At 40.9% G+C, this 21,737-nt stretch overlaps 3 protein-coding genes and 1 pseudogene across 4 annotated transcripts; 1 reads left to right on the top strand and 3 right to left on the bottom strand.

Moving 5' to 3' along the window:
- Nucleotides 1-1,777: 1,777 nt before the first annotated feature.
- Nucleotides 1,778-7,144, bottom strand: uqcrc1 (ubiquinol-cytochrome c reductase core protein 1). The gene is made up of 13 exons (XM_085405891.1): nt 6,916-7,144; nt 5,824-5,964; nt 5,618-5,704; nt 5,365-5,494; nt 4,938-5,136; nt 4,281-4,360; nt 4,063-4,178; nt 3,761-3,904; nt 3,182-3,342; nt 2,999-3,084; nt 2,590-2,678; nt 2,380-2,455; nt 1,778-2,286 (listed from the first exon to the last, which is right to left on the bottom strand). The coding sequence occupies exons 1-13, from the start codon at nt 6,976-6,978 to the stop codon at nt 2,222-2,224; spliced, it is 1,437 nt and encodes a 478-aa protein (XP_085262017.1). The 5' UTR covers nt 6,979-7,144; the 3' UTR covers nt 1,778-2,221.
- Nucleotides 7,145-7,668: 524 nt separating this feature from the next.
- On the bottom strand, nt 7,669-14,499 carry LOC146669328 (tubulin monoglycylase TTLL3-like; annotated as a pseudogene). Its single transcript, XR_014911839.1, has 14 exons — nt 14,361-14,499; nt 13,182-13,306; nt 11,736-11,833; nt 11,473-11,644; nt 11,327-11,382; nt 11,082-11,210; nt 10,883-10,997; nt 10,100-10,204; nt 9,824-10,013; nt 9,568-9,716; nt 9,245-9,489; nt 8,332-8,591; nt 8,008-8,183; nt 7,669-7,918 (listed from the first exon to the last, which is right to left on the bottom strand). The product of XR_014911839.1 is annotated as a tubulin monoglycylase TTLL3-like (transcript).
- On the top strand, nt 14,069-16,480 carry hmces (5-hydroxymethylcytosine binding, ES cell specific). The gene is made up of 7 exons (XM_085405892.1): nt 14,069-14,221; nt 14,379-14,600; nt 14,937-15,080; nt 15,192-15,386; nt 15,581-15,735; nt 15,812-16,004; nt 16,096-16,480. Exons 1-7 carry the CDS (start codon nt 14,069-14,071, stop codon nt 16,285-16,287), a joined length of 1,254 nt encoding a protein of 417 aa, XP_085262018.1. The 3' UTR covers nt 16,288-16,480.
- On the bottom strand, nt 16,481-21,383 carry rab7a (RAB7a, member RAS oncogene family). The gene is made up of 6 exons (XM_085405893.1): nt 21,079-21,383; nt 19,415-19,493; nt 19,104-19,230; nt 18,383-18,601; nt 18,081-18,209; nt 16,481-17,973 (listed from the first exon to the last, which is right to left on the bottom strand). Exons 2-6 carry the CDS (start codon nt 19,465-19,467, stop codon nt 17,878-17,880), a joined length of 624 nt encoding a protein of 207 aa, XP_085262019.1. The 5' UTR covers nt 19,468-19,493; nt 21,079-21,383; the 3' UTR covers nt 16,481-17,877.
- Nucleotides 21,384-21,737: the final 354 nt, after the last annotated feature.

The following is a 21,737-nucleotide window of genomic DNA, read 5'->3' on the forward strand; positions in this document are numbered from 1 at the left end:
AGTTGTACCAGCAGCATTATTCAACATGACACGGAGCAGCACATGAACCTCAGACGATGTCATCTGTGTGATTCAAGATAAAACATACGTCATAGCAGGTCCTACTTGCCCATTCAACTGACTAATGACGTAGGCTGTTTACAATGAGCCTGATGCGTATCAGAGAGCACTTTATTCTCCGACTGTTCGCCCCGCTTAATATTCATGAAATGTTTCAGTTCTAAAGACGTTGTTAATAAAACGCAGCAATTGGCAGCAGTAAGGACAGGCTATTAGAAGACAATTGCAAATACTTATTCACTGTGGCAAAACTGAAGTAGGCAAACTGCGCTTTGGCCACAGCCACAATTTAAACGTCAAGACAAAGATCACAGATTAACCCAACATATCATCTGAAGTCTGAGCACAGATAATAGAAATGGCACGTCTGGTTTAGGACAACAACATGAATGATAATGTGTTCATTAATGTATACAATTTTTTCAGAAAAGTAAAAAGTGCGATGTTTACAACACTACAAAAACTGTGACAATTTAAGTTCCAGCAAAAACTTTAGATTTAAAAGTGAAGGTAGTCTAGTAACCACATCATCAGTGCTTTAAAAGTCCAAGAACCTCCAGACAGAAATATTAGCCCCCACACAGCTCTTCCAAACAAACTAGTTTTATTTTGAATGCTTACATTATTTTACTTTACAAAATCTGCCAGGGGCAAAATTATTGGGCCACCCAATGCTAATTGATAATTGTGAATCCTTTTTGATGGATTAAAGCTTGCAGTCATTTGTTGTGAATTTCAACAAGTCTCAAACATGCCTCCTGAGTAATCTCAGCTCATTCTTCTTTAGCCAATCTGTCAAGCTGCTCTAGATTTGATGGTCTTCTCGGACTTTGCTCTTCTGTTCACCTCACAGATTTTCAATGGGATTCAAATGAGGTCAGTCAATAACTTTCACTTTGGTCTTCTTCAGGAGCATGTTTTGGGTCGTTATTGTGTTGGAAAACAAAGCACTGACCAGACTAGTTTTGTTGCTTACAGCTTGATATTTTCTTCAAAATCTTCACATATTCTTCTTTCTCCACATCCACAGCATAATACTCCCAACTCCTGTGTTTCACTGTGGGGACGGTGTTCTTTGGGTTGTAGCCGCTCCTTTTTTCTCCAAACATGAGCAGCATCTTTATGGTCAAAAAGCTGTAGCTTCATCTCATCTGTTCTTGTCCTTAGTATGCTTCAGTCTGACTTCAAGGTGTCTCTTCTGCACGAATAGTTTTCTCTTGCTAACCTCACAATCCATTCCTGTGCAGTCCTAGTCTTGTTCTGTGGCGCACTCTTTGTTTTTATACTGTGTGTAAATTGGAAGATAACCCTCAGCTTTAACCTGATTTTATAAGTTTCAAGTATCGCAAAGTTAAAGTGCATCATTGCACAGCAGTGGTTTGTGCTTTGGCTCAATTAAAGTTTTTCCTTCTGCTGAAAAATCTTATGCGGAAACACAATTGATGCTTTCTAAAGGAAACTACTGTGTTTAGAAATGTTATGTTGAAAAGCCCTTGCTGTGTTTAAAAAGTACTTTTTCCTTAGTGGTCTGATATTACAAACCTATGTTTTAAAAACATTGTGAGGTGTGAATGCGACTCACAGTAAGACCAGGTTAGCTCTTTGCTTATATTGTGCACACGCGTACTGTTTACATTCATATTCAACATTTCTGTATTTACATAATTTAATCATTAAGAAATCCTTTTGTATGACTAACAAAGGGACACAAGACAAATATTTTACAGTTTTTTTTTTAATTTTTGTTGGAATGAGAGCTTCTGTTATGTACAATAGTGGACAGAAACAAATGTTACAGAAATTATAAATATACTCTTGCTCCATCTGGTGATATTCAGTACTGACCATATTATGTCACACTGATAATTATTCAATGTTCAAGTCAGCCCTCTGTTCCCTTTATAAATCAGTATAAGGTGAGCAGTACCTGTGCAGTACAATCAATATGTAACCAGAACGCAATTTAAAGACAAAATATGCAGATTGGCTGCCCCCTGATGGCTACTGTTAATGAGCTGGTTGGACAAAAACGGGAAGCAGAGGTTGGATGGCTGCCTTTGCTGACACACCAACATGTGGAGAATCCACTGTTTACTCTCGCAGAGATAAGGGGAGGAAGGTGAAGTAAGGGTGAGGAAGAAGAGACACATAACTAATCATCTTAGAACCTCAGCCAGTACATGGCACTGCGCATTCTGTTGTAGTCCGGTAACTGCTCAATGGGGCCTGGTGGAGAGAAGGAGGGACAGGTTACAGAAAATAGTTGCAGCATGAGCTGCATCCTTGCTGTGAAGAGACTAAAAGTACAGCAGAACTCACCGACAGCAGCCACAGCAGGACACTTATCGTAAATGTATTTGCAGCAGATGTCACGCACCATCTTGGGGGTCACAGCCTGAAAGGAAAGATTTAGAGTTAAAACGCTCATCCGGGAGAGACTACAGGACTAAGCCAAATCTGAGAAGGTACTGTATGATGCTGTGAAGACACAGAACATTGTGATCTTTTTGTCCTTTAGAGTAAACTTACATCAATCCGAGCATCCCACTCTGCTATAGGAATACGCCGGCCGTAGTTCAAAATGTGTCTGCCAATGTCATCACAGATTGGTGTTGTTCCTAGAAGGTAAACAGGAGTGTCAACTTATAATTCATGAGAGTGGTGTGTCCGAGTTCATAAAAAGAGAACGTTTTCATTCTTTTTTTCTGTGATTAAAACATACTGTACTGTGTGAGACTTTCAGGGATGCAGTGCACACAGTATCATCAGGTAGTGTCATTGCTCTCAAATTCATTCTGCTGCACATGTTCAGCTCAAAAACGTTTTAGGACTTTACTTTTTTGAAAAGGAGCTTATGAAAAAGATCTAAAAATTCCAGGTTTTCAACGGTGTGCAAAAACTATATGCACATGTATAATCCATTACAGATATTACGTACCATTGAGCTGTCCAACCAGGCTAGCCTTCAGAGCATTCCTGCCTCTGGCGACATCACTCTCTGTCACTGTGGTGCACAGATTCATCCTGCAGGGAGCAAAATATGAAGGAATTAAACCTTTAGCAACAAACCACAGACTCTAATGTTCCCGTTGCATCTCTCTGTCCGTGAACCATTACTGACCAGGCATTCTGGGACCAGTGCATCATGTCGTCGATGTTGTTCTTATCGGCCACAAAGTAAATGCCCAGCAGGCCAGTGTCGCTGTAAGAGGAGTGGAAGGCCTGGAAGCTGTGACAGAGGTTATCCTCCACCGCCAGGCGAGCCAGGCGGCTGCTCAGGTGCTGAAAAAGAGAAGAAAAAGGAATATGTTATTATATTTCTTCATAACTAAAGAAGAAACCAAGAGTCAAGTTTTTCCAGTTGAACTGATTCGTGTATTCAATAGCTGACACTCACAATATAATTACAGTATTACTAAAAAAAAGTACTCTTTTTTGTTTACATTTTAATCACTTTCTTGTCAGACATAACAAAGACTTGTTCATCTCAGCAAGATCCTCCTTTCTGAGTTTAAATCTCAAATCTGATATACTATACACTGTGGCAGCAACACTTTTACCTGAGAACAAATAAAGCTTAAAAGATAAAGAACCAGCATGATGATGTCATGTTTGTGGACATTTCAATACTACAGTTACACTTTCATCGTTGCCGTCTGTTCTACACTGTACATTTTAAAAAATAAATAACATTTCCAACCTTTCCACCACCGTAGGTAAGGTCATAGCTGCCGATGATGGCGTTGGCCACCATAAGAGGCACGATGTCTGGACTAGCAGCACTAGCACCCTCCACGGCGATGGCAATGTGTGCCAAGGGAAAAGCATCGTCACGCATACGGACCTGAGGAGAGGAAGAAGACCATTTACCATAATTTTGAATGTCCCCACGTCTCATTCTAAACAAGAACCAGGTTTTTGAAATCTTTATAAACACAAATACTGAAGAAAAAAAAAATGAAGATGCAGTTTTTATTTGTTTTTTTAATTAACACATCTCACCTCACTGCCAGTAAACCGGCAGGGTGATAACACAGGGACAGCATCTCCCTCGTACTCAAAAGACACTCCACTGAAGTGAGACTTGGCCAAACCAACCAGCTCGTCGTGGCTCACACCTGTAGAGGAAACACACCAGATAAGCATCAAGGCTTTCAAGGTTGTAGAGCATTGCAATGCACCATAATGCGTCCTAACAGCGTAAGAGGAAGAACACCTACCTCCAGCAGCAGCGAGCACCATGCGAGGAGCTTTATAGTGGCTGTTGATGTAATCCACTAAATCCTGGCGGGTCAGATTCCTGTGAGCATTGTATAAAAGATTAGTCATTTTTTTACATAAAGGTGTAAATTGTGTGATTTTTTTGCTGTGTTAGTTAAAGAATTATAACAACTATCATTAGAGCTGTGCCATATCATATTGTCTGCAATAATACCAGTATAAATTTATATGCAGTATAAAAATTATTGCGATAGCAAACAGGTGACAATTTATTAGCTCCAAAAAAAAAGAAAGAAAAGAAAAAAAAAAGTACAATATAAGCATATTTCCCTCATTGCTGGATTTTTCAAAAATGGCAATTTTGATTTTCGTGAAGGTTTCGGGAATCATCGAGTGACACCACTGACTAGCAAGTCGGTGGCAAACAGTCTGATGTCACATTTTCAGCTCGCCTAAGATCACTTGGAACATCAGCCAAGTAGGTAGTAAAAATAGTACCTGGTATCAGGTAGTACCACCTAAATGGAAAACCCTAAAAACTAAGTCAAGCTATACTGAGCCAACTCGAATAGCCCGAGTAGTCTTTCCCCTGACAGCTGTTCTAAGACATAATAATAATAATCTAGAGATATTCATGAGCAGGCAGCTCCTCCCACCTGGCACTGCTGGAGGGGCCCAGCACACTGTGTCCCAGAGCAGTCCCCTGGAAGGCTGTGGCATGCAGCAGGTCCAGGCAAACTTCCTGCAGGTTGCTCTCAACTTCCTCCAACTCACGCAGGACCACGCTCCGCTGCTGCTCGATTTCAGCCTCGTTAAGGGAGCAGCTCTGCACGACTTCTGACAGCAGCTCAACAGCTGGAAAACACAGATGTTGTTCACAACTAAGAGGAGAAATGCACATACTAGGTGCTAAGAAACAATGAAAGTTGGAATTTCTTCCCTTCATAGTAGAGAACCAAGTATAAATGACTGATTTATTGTTATATTCTCATTAAATAGTTTATCTCACTGTGATGTCTTGGCGATCACTGTATTATTAAAACTAGAGAAGAATCTGTGTTTTTTTTTTTTTTTGCCTCTCACCTTTAGGCAGGTCTTTGGTCAGGGTCTTCATATAGTATGCAGTGTGCTCCCGGGAGGTGTAGGCGCTCAAGTGAGCACCCATAGACTCCACCTGCTGCTCAAGGGCTGTTTGTGGGTGCTTCTTGGTTCCCTGCAAAGAAGACAAAACACATTTACTGAAGGGGGGGATGTAATTGCAACCTCTGTCATTTTGGATATATAAATTCTACTTTAACAAATAGCCCTGTAGGATAGCAAAGGTCATGAAGTTTACCTTGAAAGCCATGTGCTCCAGGAAAAAGCCTGCTCCATTATTCTTCTCACTCTCGTAGCGACTGCCTGCACCGATCCACAGTCCAACCTGTGACAAAGAAGAGATGGCATGTGCTGAATAAATATGCTGAGGTTTACATGAGTAAAAGTGTCTATCGTGTGCTTAAACAACTCCAACTTATAGCATTATTTATGACGTGTTCTTACAGTGCATGTAGCATGTCCAGTCTCCTCAGACGCAACCCTCAAACCATTGTCCAGTGTAGTAAGACGGGTTTCAGGGGCTCCTGACAGACTCTGGGCATAGCTTACTGAGGCCTGTCCACGCCTCAAGGACAGCAGGATGGGCTGGAGAAGTTACAGATGCAAAACATTAAAACAATAAATTTTAAAATAGGACTCTGGAGAACCACTTTTATATTTTATTATACTACATAACATCCCAATATAAGAACATTTGGTGTACCATCCCAATGATCTATCTGCAAGTTCAAAAGGACTCTCCTGCTAGCGGTGGCTTTTAATTAAAATGATCCATTTTGTTCTGTGTTTACAACTGATTACCTGGGAGGAAAGCATGTTTTTTCTGACTTTGTATGCGCTAATAGGTAATAAATATCAGTTCATTAGCACAATCTTTATCACCTGCAGAATGAGTGATCAAAAAAAGAAAGGCTAACCCCAAATCCCTCTAGAGCAGTGTCTTTTTAAGACGGTACAGCTGTAATGACATGTCAGGGGCTGTCACTAGTAAACAGAACTGTACTGTTATTACAAAATCTGGTAAAATCTTGAATTTATGCTACAAGTATAATCCAACCTGGGTGTTATTACGACGTTTTCATGTTATTTTCGAGTTGACGTATTCGTTCTTATCCGGCTCTTCAGCCACATCAACAACAGTAGTCATGTGTCTTTCCAAAGTCGCTACACTATCGGTGCTAGCCTCACTTGTCTTTGAGGGCAAGTGAGGACAAATAGCAAATGTTACCTCGTCAATGACCAAATTTAAGTAAAACGACAATAAGACTGCTTGAAAGATCTTTAATGAAGTGGACAAAGTGCTTTAGGTAGCTGTTACAATATGCATTGATTCATAAGCCGATTGACCTTGCATTCAGTGATAGCTAACTAATGCTAACCGGTTACAGACTCTCCATAGCTGTACAGCGAATAGCACAGCTAGCTAGCTTCCTGGCTAGCACGTACCAGAACACTTTTAGTGTTGCGGAACATTCCGCCAATATATTCCACATTTTTTAACAAAGTATTCTGTACGACCTTTAAAGAGATACTTACTCTGTGGGTTTTGGCAAGGGCTCGACCCACAGTGCTCCCCACTCGGCATACGGACGCAGCCATTTCTTCGTACGGTTACAGAAGGCAGTCTCGGCTGTTCGGTTGGTGCTAGATTGGATCTGTCGAAGGGACGACGCCGTGATTGGTTCTTACAGTGTGATGCAGGCGCCAGCACCTCTGCTATTATTGGTTTAGACTTCGTTAGCCGAAGGAAAGCAGCCAATCACAACACAATAGAGTTCCCCGCTGATCCAATCTAGTACAACCTAGGCGCGCTCATGTGTCTTCTTCGCGTGGACTTCCCTTACAGTACCGTTGAGCTGTGCATGATCGCCGCCACCTGTTCACTGTCGTTACTGACAGCTTCTCCATTCTGTTTACGGTATCTTCTGTTTGAGGAATTCATTAGCGAGTCTCAATGTCAGCGATATTAAATAATACTAAGCCTCATTAGCTTTTTGCATTTTACTCCATCTCTGTTAGAAAGAGATTTCCGGTGAGAGTGTAGTGATCTCCGTTTTTCACAAAAGCAATCCCAGTTCTTTCAGTCTATCTCCTCCTGATCGCTGTTGGTATATTTTAACCCCTCATACTTCTTTTCTGACCTTTTCATGATTATTTTGGGCTTTCTATATATAAAACTGTAATTAATGCAAAATCACCACTAAAATGAAATCGTTTATTTAGTTTCCACAATGTTATCTTATTAGATGTTACACATCTCTTCTGTTGTCAGACATTGTTGAGTTACCATCATAGGGTGAGAGAAAGAAGACGAGGAGGTGGCAGAAACCCACAGTTGGTGTTTTTGAGCTACATCCTTTAATGGTAGCTTAGGAAGAGACTTTACTTTTTCTGCTGAGGGACTCTTGTCTTTGATGGGGAACGGTGTTTTGGCACTGCACAGCTGGAGGACTTCAGGGGAGGAAGCGAGTAGGGGCATTTAACTCTGAATCCCTCAACACGTACTGTTGTACACATACTGAGGAACTTTCACAGCTGCCTAAAGATGAAAAATGACATCTGAAGTACTCCATCATTGTCTCCATTTAAATATACATAAAGCATAACGAAGGGAAAGCTGTTCCTGACCTTTTTATATATGAGCTGGAAGTCTCCTGTGTTTGCTGTGCGCTTAACTCTCCGATCCAGAACAACTCGTAAAGTGTCCTCCTGCACTGCAGCACAGAGATGGGCTGTCACAGGGGTTGATGGAGCCATGGTGGGACTAGAATTGATTTCTAACAACCACGGATGCAAGTCACGATCTGAAAAATGAACATGTTATAACATGTTAGCTGTTGATAATTATTCTGTTCTTATAACAGTAAAAATATTTAAATGTTATTTAAATGAAATGAATGCAGAGAGTGTAATGTGAAATACAGTGTGTCATGTATGGCGGGCCCATTGTACCTAGCATGAAATCAGCACCATAGAGCTCAAATGTGTTTTTGCGTGACTCTATCAGATCCTGTGCTGTCTGTAACGCATAGATGAGAGCTCTCTTCATTCATGGGACGACTACAGTATCCCACTGAGCTTCCCGGTCCTTGGTGCACAGAAATGTCTTGAACTGGTCAACCGACCACATATTGTCTACTGGAATGCTTCCGTGCCGCTGTAGCAAGGGCCTCAAGCTCTTCTGAATGGAGTTATTACACAAGTGCATGGAGCTTAAAAAATAAAAGACAAAATTGTTATTGGACAGAGGTAGAGTTTGTTAGGCTAGGATATAGAAGAGTGTTACAGGAGACACAAACTCAGGACATGCTTGTATATCAGCAGGTCATTTTGACTATGTCTACATGTCTAAGTACACTGAGTTGCTGCCATGTGATTGACTGATTGCATATTTGCATTAATGAGAAGTCAAACAAGTGGACCTAACAAATTGGCCGGTAAATATAGTTAACCAAATCCCACATGAGTTGCAACCTAGTTGGAACTATTTGAAGTTTGCAACAGCTTAATCCCTCCTGACAAAACTCATATAATTTCTTCATATATTTCTAATACACAAATTCCGAGGATTCCCACATTTCCTCCCCCTCAGCTCAATGGAAGCACTTACAGACTGTGCACTGTGGCTTTCTATTTGTTTGAAGTATGCGGAGGCAGATGTTAGAATTTGACTATACCCAGAGGAGAAAGTTAACAACTATTCAAATGATGCACAGATGGAAAATCAAATTTCCCGCCAAAAATGGCATGCAAAATAATGTTGCCCCTGTGCGGCCTTTCACTTCCTGTTTTTCTATTTTAATGTCAAACTGGTTTCATGTCTTCCCCTTCCTCTCATTTTCACCTCTTATGTTATTCATCTGACCTGTCCATTGAATCTAGCGTGTAAAGGCTGTGTGGAAAAGCGTAAGTAGCACTTTTTGTAGAACCACACGGTCAGAGGATTCCAGTCGGTGACCAGAAACCACTGGCGCACATCAAACTTGGTGTCATGGATAAGGAAGGGGCGCTCCAGGTACTTCTGTACCACCCATTTGTTTTCCTTGATAAGTTTTGGATCACCCTTCACCAGGTTGAGGATCTGGTCAAGACGATTAGCACATTTGATCCCTAGAAAGAAAGTAAAACAGATCAACCATGACTTTGTCAGACAATCTGGGAAAGGCCTGATTGTGCGTGGCCTTTCACCTCTGCCTCTGGACTTTGCTCCGGGTTTGATGATCCAGATGTTATGGATGCCTTCTATCTCCAGCTGGGGATTGACTATCTTCATCCTCTGCAGCATAGCCTTGCAGTGGATCACTAAATAATCACTGCTATCAATCTCTGCTCCACCACTGAGCAAGGAAGCACACAACAGAGTTGTACTTGACTGAGAAGAGCATGTTGGTCTGCTAAAGCCTCTGGATAATTCTCTAACACGCACATGGTGATGCATACTCACTGCACAACTAGATAGTAACTGTCTAAAAACTCTGCCCACTCCTGTGCGGGTGTTTGCTGTGTTTCCAAGTTAGTGTCTATGTCACTGTGCTCCAGACTCTGCAGAAAGTCCTCGCAAACTTTGAGTGCCTTGTTGATCGTTTGGGAAATATTCACTGGGCTAGACTGCCGTTTGCTTTGTTTCTTCTTACCTGAAGGAAAGAACGAAAAACACAGATCGCTCTCTCTTTTTTTCTTTGAACAGAGTAATATACACTTATGTGAGAAAAGGTCATACCCTTAACAGCTTGTATGGTGTGACTTATTCTCTCTCCCTGAACATATTGGTCCTTCTCCACAATGTACTTCAGAAGACTGGGGCACGCAGTCCTCCTGTAGTCATCTGCACAGAGATCAGAGATGTCATGGTGTGCGGGGCAAGCCGTGTGGTGTTGTGAGAAAAGGACCCAAGATGCAGGCACTGGCTGAGATGCGAGTGAGCTTTATTTACAGAAGGTGAAAGCAAACAAAAGCGAGGACAGAACTAAGACATAACCTAAACTGGGGCAACTAATAAACAAACCTGAAACGATAACATGCAGGGAGAAACATGGGATGAGAAGCAGAGAGAGATGCAGAGAACACCAACTAACGGACGGACCGGCAACCAGCAAAGGCAACCCCACACTATAAATATACACACAGAGGAACACAAAATGGCAAACCGAAGGGAGGCACAGCTGATCCTAATTAACAAGACGAGACACAGACCTTCAAAGTAAAACTGGAACCATCGAAAGAACTGCAGACACCGACTCAGGGACATGAAAGAGAGCATAGAGAGAGCACACCGACACATAACCAGACACACAAGGAGGCATGGGAAGAAAACCTCTCAGCTAGAATATATAATCAATAATAATAATGATAATATTAATAAACACAAAACGGTGGGTCACCGACCCAGCACCATGACAAGAGATGAGTAAAGCAGAAATAAAAACTGAAAAAATAAAAAAAACATTACAAAGAGGTACAGTACAAGAGGTCAAGCTTGAAAAGACATAAAAGGAGATCTAACCAATGAAGGCATACCTCTCATCTAGTGCTGCTAGTCTGTAACAGCGGGGGAAGAATGTGTCTGGGTCAGCCGAATCAAACCAATGTAGTTTCCTCAGATTCAAACACAAGCCTGTCTGTAACGGGAAAGAGAAGTAATGATGGGGGGCACAGAGTTGGATCCTAAGGCTGTCTGAAATAACAACTGCAAATAAATGTACCTTGGTGGTCAAGTTGCCTGCCTTTGAAAAATGATTAGTTATCTGTTCCTTATGCAGGTTTTTTGTGTTGATGGCCTTTCTGCGGTTTGTCCAGTAGAAGTAAACCATTTCATTCCACACCAGGCGAGACTACAGAAATGAGCAGAGGAAAGAGATGAGATCTGAATCTGGGATTGGCTGTAATTTTAATCAGTTTAACCAAGGTTAACAATGTATACTTCCTCAACATGAAAAGCTGGTCTTACCATGACATTGTGAAGTCTGTCAGCATCTTTTTCTTTTTCAGCATCATTTGAGTTGTCTGAAAAGAAGAACCAAATGTTGATAAAATGATGGTGTGTGCAGAGATACCCACGATTAGTCTTCTGAGTCAGCCACGCTTCTAGCTCACCATCATCTCTATCACTACACACAGCATAATTCGAGTCGGTTCTGTTCCTACTGCTCTGATGGCGACGCACTCGGCGCTTAGAGTAGACCATACACCGCTCAACCCAGCCTCTAGCCCTCAGCCCTTCCCTGATAACAGGATACCTGCCCTGGATCGAGAACACCTTATGCATCTGAGAGGACAGAGAGCAGACAAACAAACAGTGGCTTCGCAATCCTGAAAACACATGAACGCTTTGAACACATTCAGGAGTGCAGGATTACCTTGACAGCTTTGTCTACGACAACCCTGGCTTCTCTCAGTCTATCCAGGTCAAGAGCAGGCAGGCTGACAAAATTGCGGCAGACCTCAGGATGGGTAGCTGGCATGCACAACCATATAAACAATCACATTCCAGTCATTGAAAAGAATATATTGACTGCATTTATTGGCTGGACAATAATCCTAATATAAGATAACCTTTATTAGTCCCAGAGGTGGGGAATTACTATTGTTACAGCAGCAGAGTCGACCGGAGGGCTAAATAGATGCACCACAACCTAAAAACAATAACACTATGCAAAATATGTAACATAAAATATATATGAATAAATGTTTTAAAAAATTACAACACTAAGAGCCAATTTAGAATCTCCAGCTGACCTAATGGTTGCCTGAGAAAGTTGGAGAAGCCATGCAGACACAGGGAGAACATGTACCTTACATGTAGAAATCCCCCCAGGACCTTCACACCAACGTGCTGCTCATATTGCTCAGTTATGTAAACATGTACTTCTTTTTCTTTGTTTTTATTTTAGCCTAGGTTTTACCATATCAAGATATTTGTTTGGGCACATTGCATTTTACTGAGCTACATGCCATTTACTTATTTAAGCTATTTGTTAATTTTTTGTTTTAAATCTTCATTTTAACTGATGTAGCATTGATTTTCCCAACTTTGGGAAAATGATTCACTAAGCTGATTTCTGAGATGCAGAGTGAATCTACTTGTTTGCAGGTTGCTTTTGGCTTCCTCTTGGTCGTCTTTCTGTATCCCAGCATTCTCCATCTCGAACAAGCCTCTGATTCCCCCGTGTAACACAAAGAGTATCCCATGCAACTATCATATCAACTATTAAACTATCATGCAAGCTGGGGGAGGGGAGGGTGGGGTGGGGGGGGGGACCCCAATGCATAAAGGACACTAAACACAAGTGTTGTTGGCACATGATAGGTACAGCATAACAAAGACTAGGGTAGTAATACCAGAGGCTAAAGGCTTAGTATCTTAAGTGAAGACCAAGGAACAAGCTCATGAAACTTTAATGCATAGTTTTGGCATTCAAACACTTAGCCACCTGTCCTGAGTGTGACCTCATGATTAATTCTGCATTTGTGATCTACAAGCCATGTCTGTGAAGAAAGAGGCCAAGTTGTCTTGAGGTGTGAAAACATACTGTTCATGTTTCAGTTCAACAATAATGGCTTCCTCTGAAAGAATTTCCTCTATTAAAGTTATAATCTGTACATTTAACAATAAAATGGGGTAATAAAATTTAAATAAATGTAAGGATTACTGGCACAAAACCTGGGAATCAACTGGGGAGCATTAGTTGATATTGATGGAGCCAGAAAGAAAATACAACCCAGTGATTTCCAGTTGCATTTGCCTGCTCCTTGGAAAGTTCAGACAGAGGCAGCATTTGCTTTTATAGTTTTGTATCTCTCACCGCTCTCTGGGCATGGAGCACAGTGTCCAGCTGTGGTCTGGTGTCCCTCTTGGTCCATGTGGACAGACCGATGAGACTCCATACTGACATCAGCTCTCATTCCTCAGGAGGATCATTGTGCTCTGCTTCATAGTTACACACAAAACGGGGACACGGTTTAATGCAGGGGTGGGCAATTAATTTGATACACCTGATACACCTGTCAGGTTTGTGTCTAATGCCCCTGCAGGGTGTGATATGTCCTTCAGTTACCTTTTGAACGGAAGGCCAGAAGTGGAGCCATAGATTTACACATATCAGTCTAGACACTAACAAGATTGTCTTGTCATTGCAGCGTAGCTAACCACAGTAAACTCACAAGCTGCTCCAATAAAACATGTCACCATCGCGTTTCTCCTCTCACCTGCTGAGACCCACAGGTGTCAGGAGCGCATGCTGAGCCTGAACCGTTACCTGTTTACTGTTGCCTTGGCAACTCGTGGAAAGCCGCTAACATTTCCGTCTTTATCTATTTGCGATGTGAGCAATATTTAGGCGTTAACATTAGCTACTCCGCTTGGTTAGTGTGTTGATGGAAATCGCTTAACATTTTACGTTTATGCCAAATATTATTTTATGGAATGCAATATATGTTTAATTCTTCATTTTCATTCTTTGTTATTATTAATTTTTACATTTTACCTGTTGCACTGTCATAAATATTTTCAGTGGTCTTAATTGCACAGTTGCATTGGTACTTTTTTGGTGGCACAAAGAAGAGCTAGGTACTTATTTATAATTAAACATTGTAGCTATCATATAATATAATATAATATTTGAATAATTATTTTATTATTTTATTTATTTATTATTATTCTCCGTACGGCCGCCATCTTGGCTCTGGCTAGATGGAAGCAGAGCCGGTGTACGTCACGGCGTGTACATCCGCGCCCCCGTCACGGCTCTTGCCCAGGAAAATACCCGCCCTATATTCAAAAATACACCGAACTCTAAACCTCACCTCGGACACAAACTCAGAGGTTAAGAGTGGCTCAGATACAGTAAGTACAGCTTTTTCATGCACGTCAAATATACCACAACATTGGGAAAGTGGTGGGGCAAGTAGTCCTAAATAGTGTCAGCGGCTCTAGAGCTATGTTTTGGTCGATAAAAAGTCAGGCTAACATGCTAACACGATACCTTTAATGTCGTTCTCAGGTGTTGGAAAAGTTCTGCTTCGTCTCATTTAATATGTGTGGAAGAACAGCATGCACCCTTGCTCCTGACGAGCTGAAACGAGCCTGCTCTTACAGAAACCGAAGGGGGCAGAGGAGACAGCCCCGCTGGAGGGATGGAGACGCGGACAACTATCGACCCTCCTACAATAAGAACCCGCAGTCCATGAGTCCCGTCCTGCTGTCACAGAGGCATTTTGACAAGGTAATTATAACGTATACAGAAGCTAACATGTCAACTGTTTGTTATAGCTTAACTTATATTGGGGAAGCGCCCGAGGAAGGTGGAAGATGTGACGTTTTTAAGTGAAGTGGGGCTTTTGGTAGAGGACCCCAGGTGAAGTCAGTCACTGTCTAACCTCGTAATAAAACCTTATATATTTTATTACAGTTATAGAACTTAAAAACGTGATGTTAACATTTGCTAATGTATTTCTTGTGTCTGTTGACCGACTATGTATTAAATATTACAGGCTTCAAAAACATATTCTGTCCTTCTGGGTTTTTTTCATTGAATATTGTGTCCGTCTTTTGTCTTCAGGATGCTCCTGTGGATAAGTGTGTGTTGGCCTCAATGCGGTGGGGTCTGGTACCCTCATGGTTTAAGGAGAGTGACCCCAGCAAGATGCAATACAGTACCAGCAATTGCCGCAGTGAGAATATATTGCAGAAGAAGTCCTACAAGGTGCTTTACCTAGTAGCAAGCGATGTTACATTTCCTGTGCATCACGTGTTGCTTTACTTGTCGGTTTTTGTTACATAGGAGTGTCTTAACCATTTTACCATCTCCCTGTAGGACCCTATGTTGAAAGGACAGCGCTGTGTCATTCTAGCTGATGGTTTCTATGAGTGGCAAAAGGTTGAAAAAGGCAAGCAGCCTTTCTTCATCTACTTCCCTCAGACTCAGTCAGGACCCAGCCAGGAGAAAAGAAAGAACTCAGACTCTGAGTCAGTGCGCCCTCCAGCCAAAGCCTCCTCTGGTTTGATGAAGGTTTGCTTTGGGTTTTCTGTTGCAATATAAGCTCCACAAACATTTTTTTCATCTACTTCAAAAGTAGAGAGAATGCAGCTTAGGCGGATATTAAGTTTCCTGTGTGGGAGATGAGCCAAGATAAAAATGTGCATGTGTCCACCAGGTGTTTCTGTTGCATTGTTGAAATCCCCATTATACTCTGTATTTAACAGGGAGGAGAAGCTGCAGGTGAGTGGACAGGATGGAGGTTGCTAACTATGGCAGGAGTGTTTGACTGCTGGACACCACCTGGAGGTGGAGAACCCCTTTACTCATATAGTGTAATAACTGTGAATGCTTCCCCAAATCTGCAAAGCATCCATGATAGGTAAGAATCCCAGACCAGGAAACATGCTCTTAATTCGTGCTGTGTAAAATCATAAATCATTGTGACTGCTTTTTAGGATGCCAGCGATCCTTGATGGGGAGGAAGAGGTTAGGCAATGGCTGGATTTTGGGGAGGTGAAGTCTCTAGAAGCTCTCAAACTGCTCCAGTCAAAAAATATTTTGACTTTTCACCCCGTCTCTTCGTTTGTCAACAACACGCGCAACAACTCTCCAGAATGCCTCCAACCAGTGGATCTCAACAGCAAAAAGGTATCAGATATAATGATGTGGTTGGGAATTTTAGCCATTTTGTACTAACAAGAGCGGTTACAGCTGAGAAATTTGACTCTTTCACTCGTAGGAACCCAAGTCCACAGCAAGCAGTAAGATGATGGCAAGCTGGCTGTCGAGCAGTTCACCTTCAAAGAGGAAGGAGTCCCACACAAGTGAAAGTAAAGAAGAGCAAGCAAGCAAGCCACAGAATCAGCGCAAGTCTGCAGGAGGACTTCAGCAGTGGCTTCAGGGAACCAACAAGAAACCAAGAACAAAGTAAATACATGAACTGAAAACTCGACAGTGTTTGAAAGACCATTCATGCCTTACTTGTTGTACTCTGCTGCTGTACAATTGTATAAGAAAAAGTTTAAACTTTTAAGAAAATTTAACTTGTACTTATGAATACTTTAAATGTAATTCATTGTTCTACAACAATTTAAGAGTTCATCAATAAATGTCAGACACAATAATGCTTTATTCAAGGTTTTTTTTTTATTACCCTTATTACTTGAAACAATGTAAATGCTATGCATTATCATATTAATAATATAATAATGATGAATGCCAACACTCCCCCCCCACATTTGTCCTTCAGAGTTACAGTATGTATGTCATCTTGTTTCAAAGTTTTAAAATAATACGAACAGACAGTTAAAGATCTGATCAGTTAAAAGAAATGTCAAGCACTTGAATCGTATGCCAACACGAGCATCTGGCAGAGTCAGATATGGAGATTTACAACACAACTTTATGTTTTCCCCACACAATGATTGAGAGGTCTGCAAATATACAAAGTTGCAACAGTTGACAATAAAAAGAAATGTACTAGCTAATAGTACTGGGTTATGAATGACAATTTGTACTCGAGAAAAATCTCTCCTCTAGGACTATCTGGTAGACTGACATGCTGTCTTGATTTGGTTCATGTCAAATGTTCTATCTGGAATTTTACAACCTTCATTTCCCCAGCAGAGGAACAGCACTTGGACGCAGGAACTGAGTCTGTATTCACACAATGTTCTCAACCTGAGCTACAATTGTGTTTATTGTGGCTCCAAAATGAGATGTTTCAGTAAGTTTTCAGTTACCGAAGATGAAAGCAAAAAAGAATCTGTACACACTTGTCTAATGGACTTGTTATCAATCTGCATTTCCAATTCTATACCAATTACTAAGAATCAGCAGGCAGTATGATGATATCATCTACACTTTTACACAGTATCCCTGTTTAAGTGTCAGAATTATGTTTTTTAAAGATTTTTATGAGGTCAAGTGAAACCACATTAACAAGTGTTTCAGAGTGAAACTAACATAAGCCACAACACAAATGAGTAAGAAGGGGGAGCAGTGTTTCTACTATTCATGCAGCAGCAGTGGGCTGTGAAAGTAAGAAAACCACTAAAAAAAAAAAAAAGTTTAAATTAAATTAGAAATACAAATAACTAAAGAAGTAATGCTTTGATTTCCCACTTGGACATATTCAAATAAAAACTGTTACAACCAAAACTGGGACTGAAAGCATTGATAAACATAGAACTCCAAGTGAGATCAGCCCATACCACCACTGCCATGAAAAAGTATGAGAAAACACTGGGAAGTCATAGGCTTAATACAAATAAATGTTGTATTGTTCCCTCGAGGTGTTCTTTGGGCTAGGAAATTTAGATTTTTATAGAAAATGTGTACTTTGTATACATAAGGAGGTGAGTGCAGCATGTTTGTGTATACTAGTATTCTCAATAAGTGGGATGCTGCTTGTATGTTGGGCAATAGGGAATAACACAGTGAGCCATGGGAAAGAGGATATATAGACAAGGCAAGACAGGGTAGTGAGGGCATGACAACCCTCTGAAGATCTTCAGAGTCCTCAGCAGCTGCAGGTCTCTGCTGACGGCTTGGCTCGCTCGTTTCTGTCCAGTTTAATTGGCTCAGGGAACTCGTTGTACAACTCCACCTCGGTCTCCTGAAATCAAACAAGGTAACAGAGTCTGTGTGCAGCTCTACAGCTCAGTCTCCATGAAGTTGTGTGTCTAAAACTGCCCAACAGCTTTCCTGCTGACATCACCTTACCTGTTTAAGAGCATTGCGTGCAATAGTTTGGAAGGCCTGCTCCACATTGATTGCTTCCTTGGCGCTGGTTTCAAAATATGGGATGTTGTTCTTGCTCTGGCACCAAGCTTGTGCTCGCTTGGTTGTTACCTGAAACACAAAGAAGATGGTGAGGTTAAAAACATCTGGCAAAACACAAGTTATTCTTGTTTCATTAAGCCATTCGTATGACAAATTACCAACACCTGTCACACATTTTCGATAAAAGATGATGCATCACTTACATGATGTAACACGTCTGACACAGTTACATTTGAACACACCTGTCTGTTTTCCAAGTCGATCTTGTTGCCCAGCACCACAAAGGGGAAGTTTTCAGGGTCTCGTGGGCTGGCCTGAATCAAGAACTCGTCCCTCCAGCTGTCTAGGGTCTTGAAGGTGTTGGGTGCAGTGACGTCAAACACCAGGACGCAGCAGTCTGCTCCACGGTAGAATGCCACACCTAAAGACTGGAACCTCTCCTGACCTGCTGTGTCCCAAATCTAAGAGACAAGAATCTTTATGCTTACAGGCCCCAAATAAACAGAAATTTAAAAAAACAAACAAAAAAAAAAACCCAACAACACTGGTTTGTATGGTTGAAATTAACCACATCTAACTTTTACCCCTAATTTGAGTTTCTCACTTTTTTTTGTAGTTTTTAAGAAATAAAAATGAGAAAAAAGTATAACTAGTTTAATAGCCTTTGCAGGTCAGACGGTCACCTACATTGTCCAGTTTCAAAACTCATCTTAAAACGCATTTATACTTCCTGGCTTTTGACCCAGCATGAGACATTGATCTTAGTTGTTTTAACTGATTTATAGTTGCCTATTTTTACTTCTTTTTTATTGTTTTCAATGTACTTATTCATTTTTGTGTATAGCGCTTTGTGTCCGCTGCAGCTGTTTATAAAGTGCTTTATCAACAAAGTTGCCATGGTACATAAGACTTAACATTTCCATTCAGTTTTTCAGTATTCTTGTGAGCATATTTTGGCAGTACCTGCATTGTGACAAGTCTGTCATCCACCATTACTTCTTTTGTCAGGAAATCAGCGCCTATTGTGGCTTTGTACTGGTTGCTGAACTTCTTATTCACATATTGATTCATCAACGAGGTCTTCCCAACTCTAGAACAAAAATTGCAGAACAATATTTAACACACATGAAGGGAAGAAACAAACGAAACAAAATCACCACAATGAACTCATTTGTAAAGCTTATAAATCCTACTTATTCCTACTGGTGTCTAATTTGAAGTGAGCCATTATTCAGACCCCTTTAGCATTGAAGCAGCTGCTCAGCATCACTTACCCTGAGTCTCCAAGGATGATGACTTTGAGTAATACTTTCTTCCTCGACGTCATTGTGCCACAGCCGCGAAGACAACAAACTTTATTAGAAGAGAAGAGAAGTAAGCACTAGAAAAGCTTAAATGAGACAAACGAGACTAAGACTAAGTGCACCAACTGCTCCTGTACTTGTCTTTTCTTCACTTTGGTAACAAAGAAAACGGCTACACTGTACCACGAGGCTCAAAATATAACAATGCAATGTTGAGGCCGTTGATCTGAGCTGACATTTGGTTCTTTTTGTTATGCTGTAAAGTATTCATTTTGTTCTATTTATATATTTCATATACACCATTCAATGGAATAAACTACATTGTTTCATTTTGAAGCAACCATTCTTGGAGGTTTATAAAAACAAACGTCAAAAGAAATGGAAGCATGCCCAGTTACTCCAAAATGGGTATGAATTCATTTTGATGATGTCTTCTCTGAAATATGCATTTATCCAAATACAAGGCAGGTATTGCACACCGTTTAGCTTCACAATTTAATTCATAAGTCTTAATAAACAGTTCCCGTTTGTTAAATTTGAGGAAATGGGACAATGTATTATAGTTGTCAGCCATTTTCTATTCTCCCCCCCACCCCCACCCCCCTCAAATGTAGTACATACTCCTCTCATTGTTTAATCTCTGTTAAGGGGTGACACAAAATCCAAGAGCTGCAATAAACATCCCAGACCCTGCTGATCACAAGTCTAGTTCGTTTGTTTGTATGTGTATAACTAAAATCCAGATGTCAAATATCCTCATCCTTTGTGCCTGCTCAAGACATCACTGAGCATTTCCGACTTGGACCGAGTGTGCTACGTACTAATAACTACCTTTCACTGCTGTAGTGACCAAAGTCCAAACTCAATTACAGAAAGGCTTTATCAGTCCAATCGGGATTTTTTTTTTTTTTTTTTTTTTATCTTGGAGACAACATTACTGAAAGAAGGTACAGAGCCTAATCACAGATTATGCTGTGTTTCACAGATCACCCCATTATGAGAACAAGTAACCACGGCTCGAGGCAAAACTAGCATAGCGCTATGCGGCTCTCATAATCTGTGCCCCATGACACTGTGTCAGCGACTGATCACATGGTTAAAACACAGGACCAACGGAACCATGACTTGGCAAGCATGTTGAGCATAATAAGTACTTTAGCTGGCCTCGGTGCACCAAGGGGTAGGATCCATCGATAAGGACTCAACTGTAAATCCGGCTAACTATAGTTATTTTCACTTTATACATTGTAAAACAATGTTGCACTTGCATTGAAGCAAACTGTCGTGAAGACTTTGAACGTATTTGCAAGGGGCTAGCTAGTCAGAAAAAAAATTACATTTAAAACACTAAATGCTACATAGTTAATTGAGTAAATCCAACAAAAGGGTGAAGCTTGAAAACACTGTCATTAATAAATACAACATAATTTCAAAACAATGGGGGTTGGGGCGTTTTTCCTTTTCTTTTTTGGACAGTGTCAACTAGCTACCACATCTGTGACACTTCTGATTTTTTGCTAACGTTTCGTTAGCTACGCAAGCCTGATTGACCAATTTAAAACTTAGATAACGACATCTATACTCTTATCATATGCTATCACTAAAATAAACAATCAAAGTCACCACAAACCAACCTGGGCAGTGGTCCTTCAACAAACAGATGTCAAAAGTGGACTTTTCCTTTGCTTCGTCTGGAAGGCTAACGCACAGGCTAGCGAGCAAGCTAACGGCTCCTCCAAATGTCTGGCGTAACAAAACAACACGTACACAGCGTCGACAGCTAATTTATTTCTCACAACGAGCCCCTCAAATGACCCTTTTTATCGAAATCAATACTGCCAGTGCCGAAGTTTAACTCCCTTCGTCTAACGATTTGGTAAAATGCTCTTGTCCAGTTCCCGTTGACGCTCGCTTTTCCAGTCGAGCTAGCGTGCTAGCTTTCAGCGGAGCTATGTTCACTTCCTCCAAAACAAGAACCGTCATGAGCGCTGACGTCACGCGCTACCGTGACACACAGCTGCTAATGTTTGCCCATACTGTATATATAACATTATGGAAGGACTTTGACCTTTATATAAGATAAGATAAGATAAGATAACCTTTATTAGTCCCACACGTGGGAAATTTGTTTTGTCACAGCAGGAAGTGGACAGTGCAAAAGTTATGAGGCAAAAATTAGAATACAATAAGAATAAATACAGTACACAACTGTACAGAATAGAATAAAATACTATATACAGTAGAATAAAATAAAATAAATATACAATAAGATAAAAATAGAATACAAATACAA

The sequence above is a fragment of the Rhamphochromis longiceps genome, linkage group LG5 (assembly GCF_057381845.1).
Source record: "Rhamphochromis longiceps isolate RC_006_pf linkage group LG5, R_longiceps_female_GT1.1, whole genome shotgun sequence".
In the NCBI taxonomy this organism is placed as follows: Eukaryota; Metazoa; Chordata; class Actinopteri; order Cichliformes; family Cichlidae; genus Rhamphochromis; species Rhamphochromis longiceps.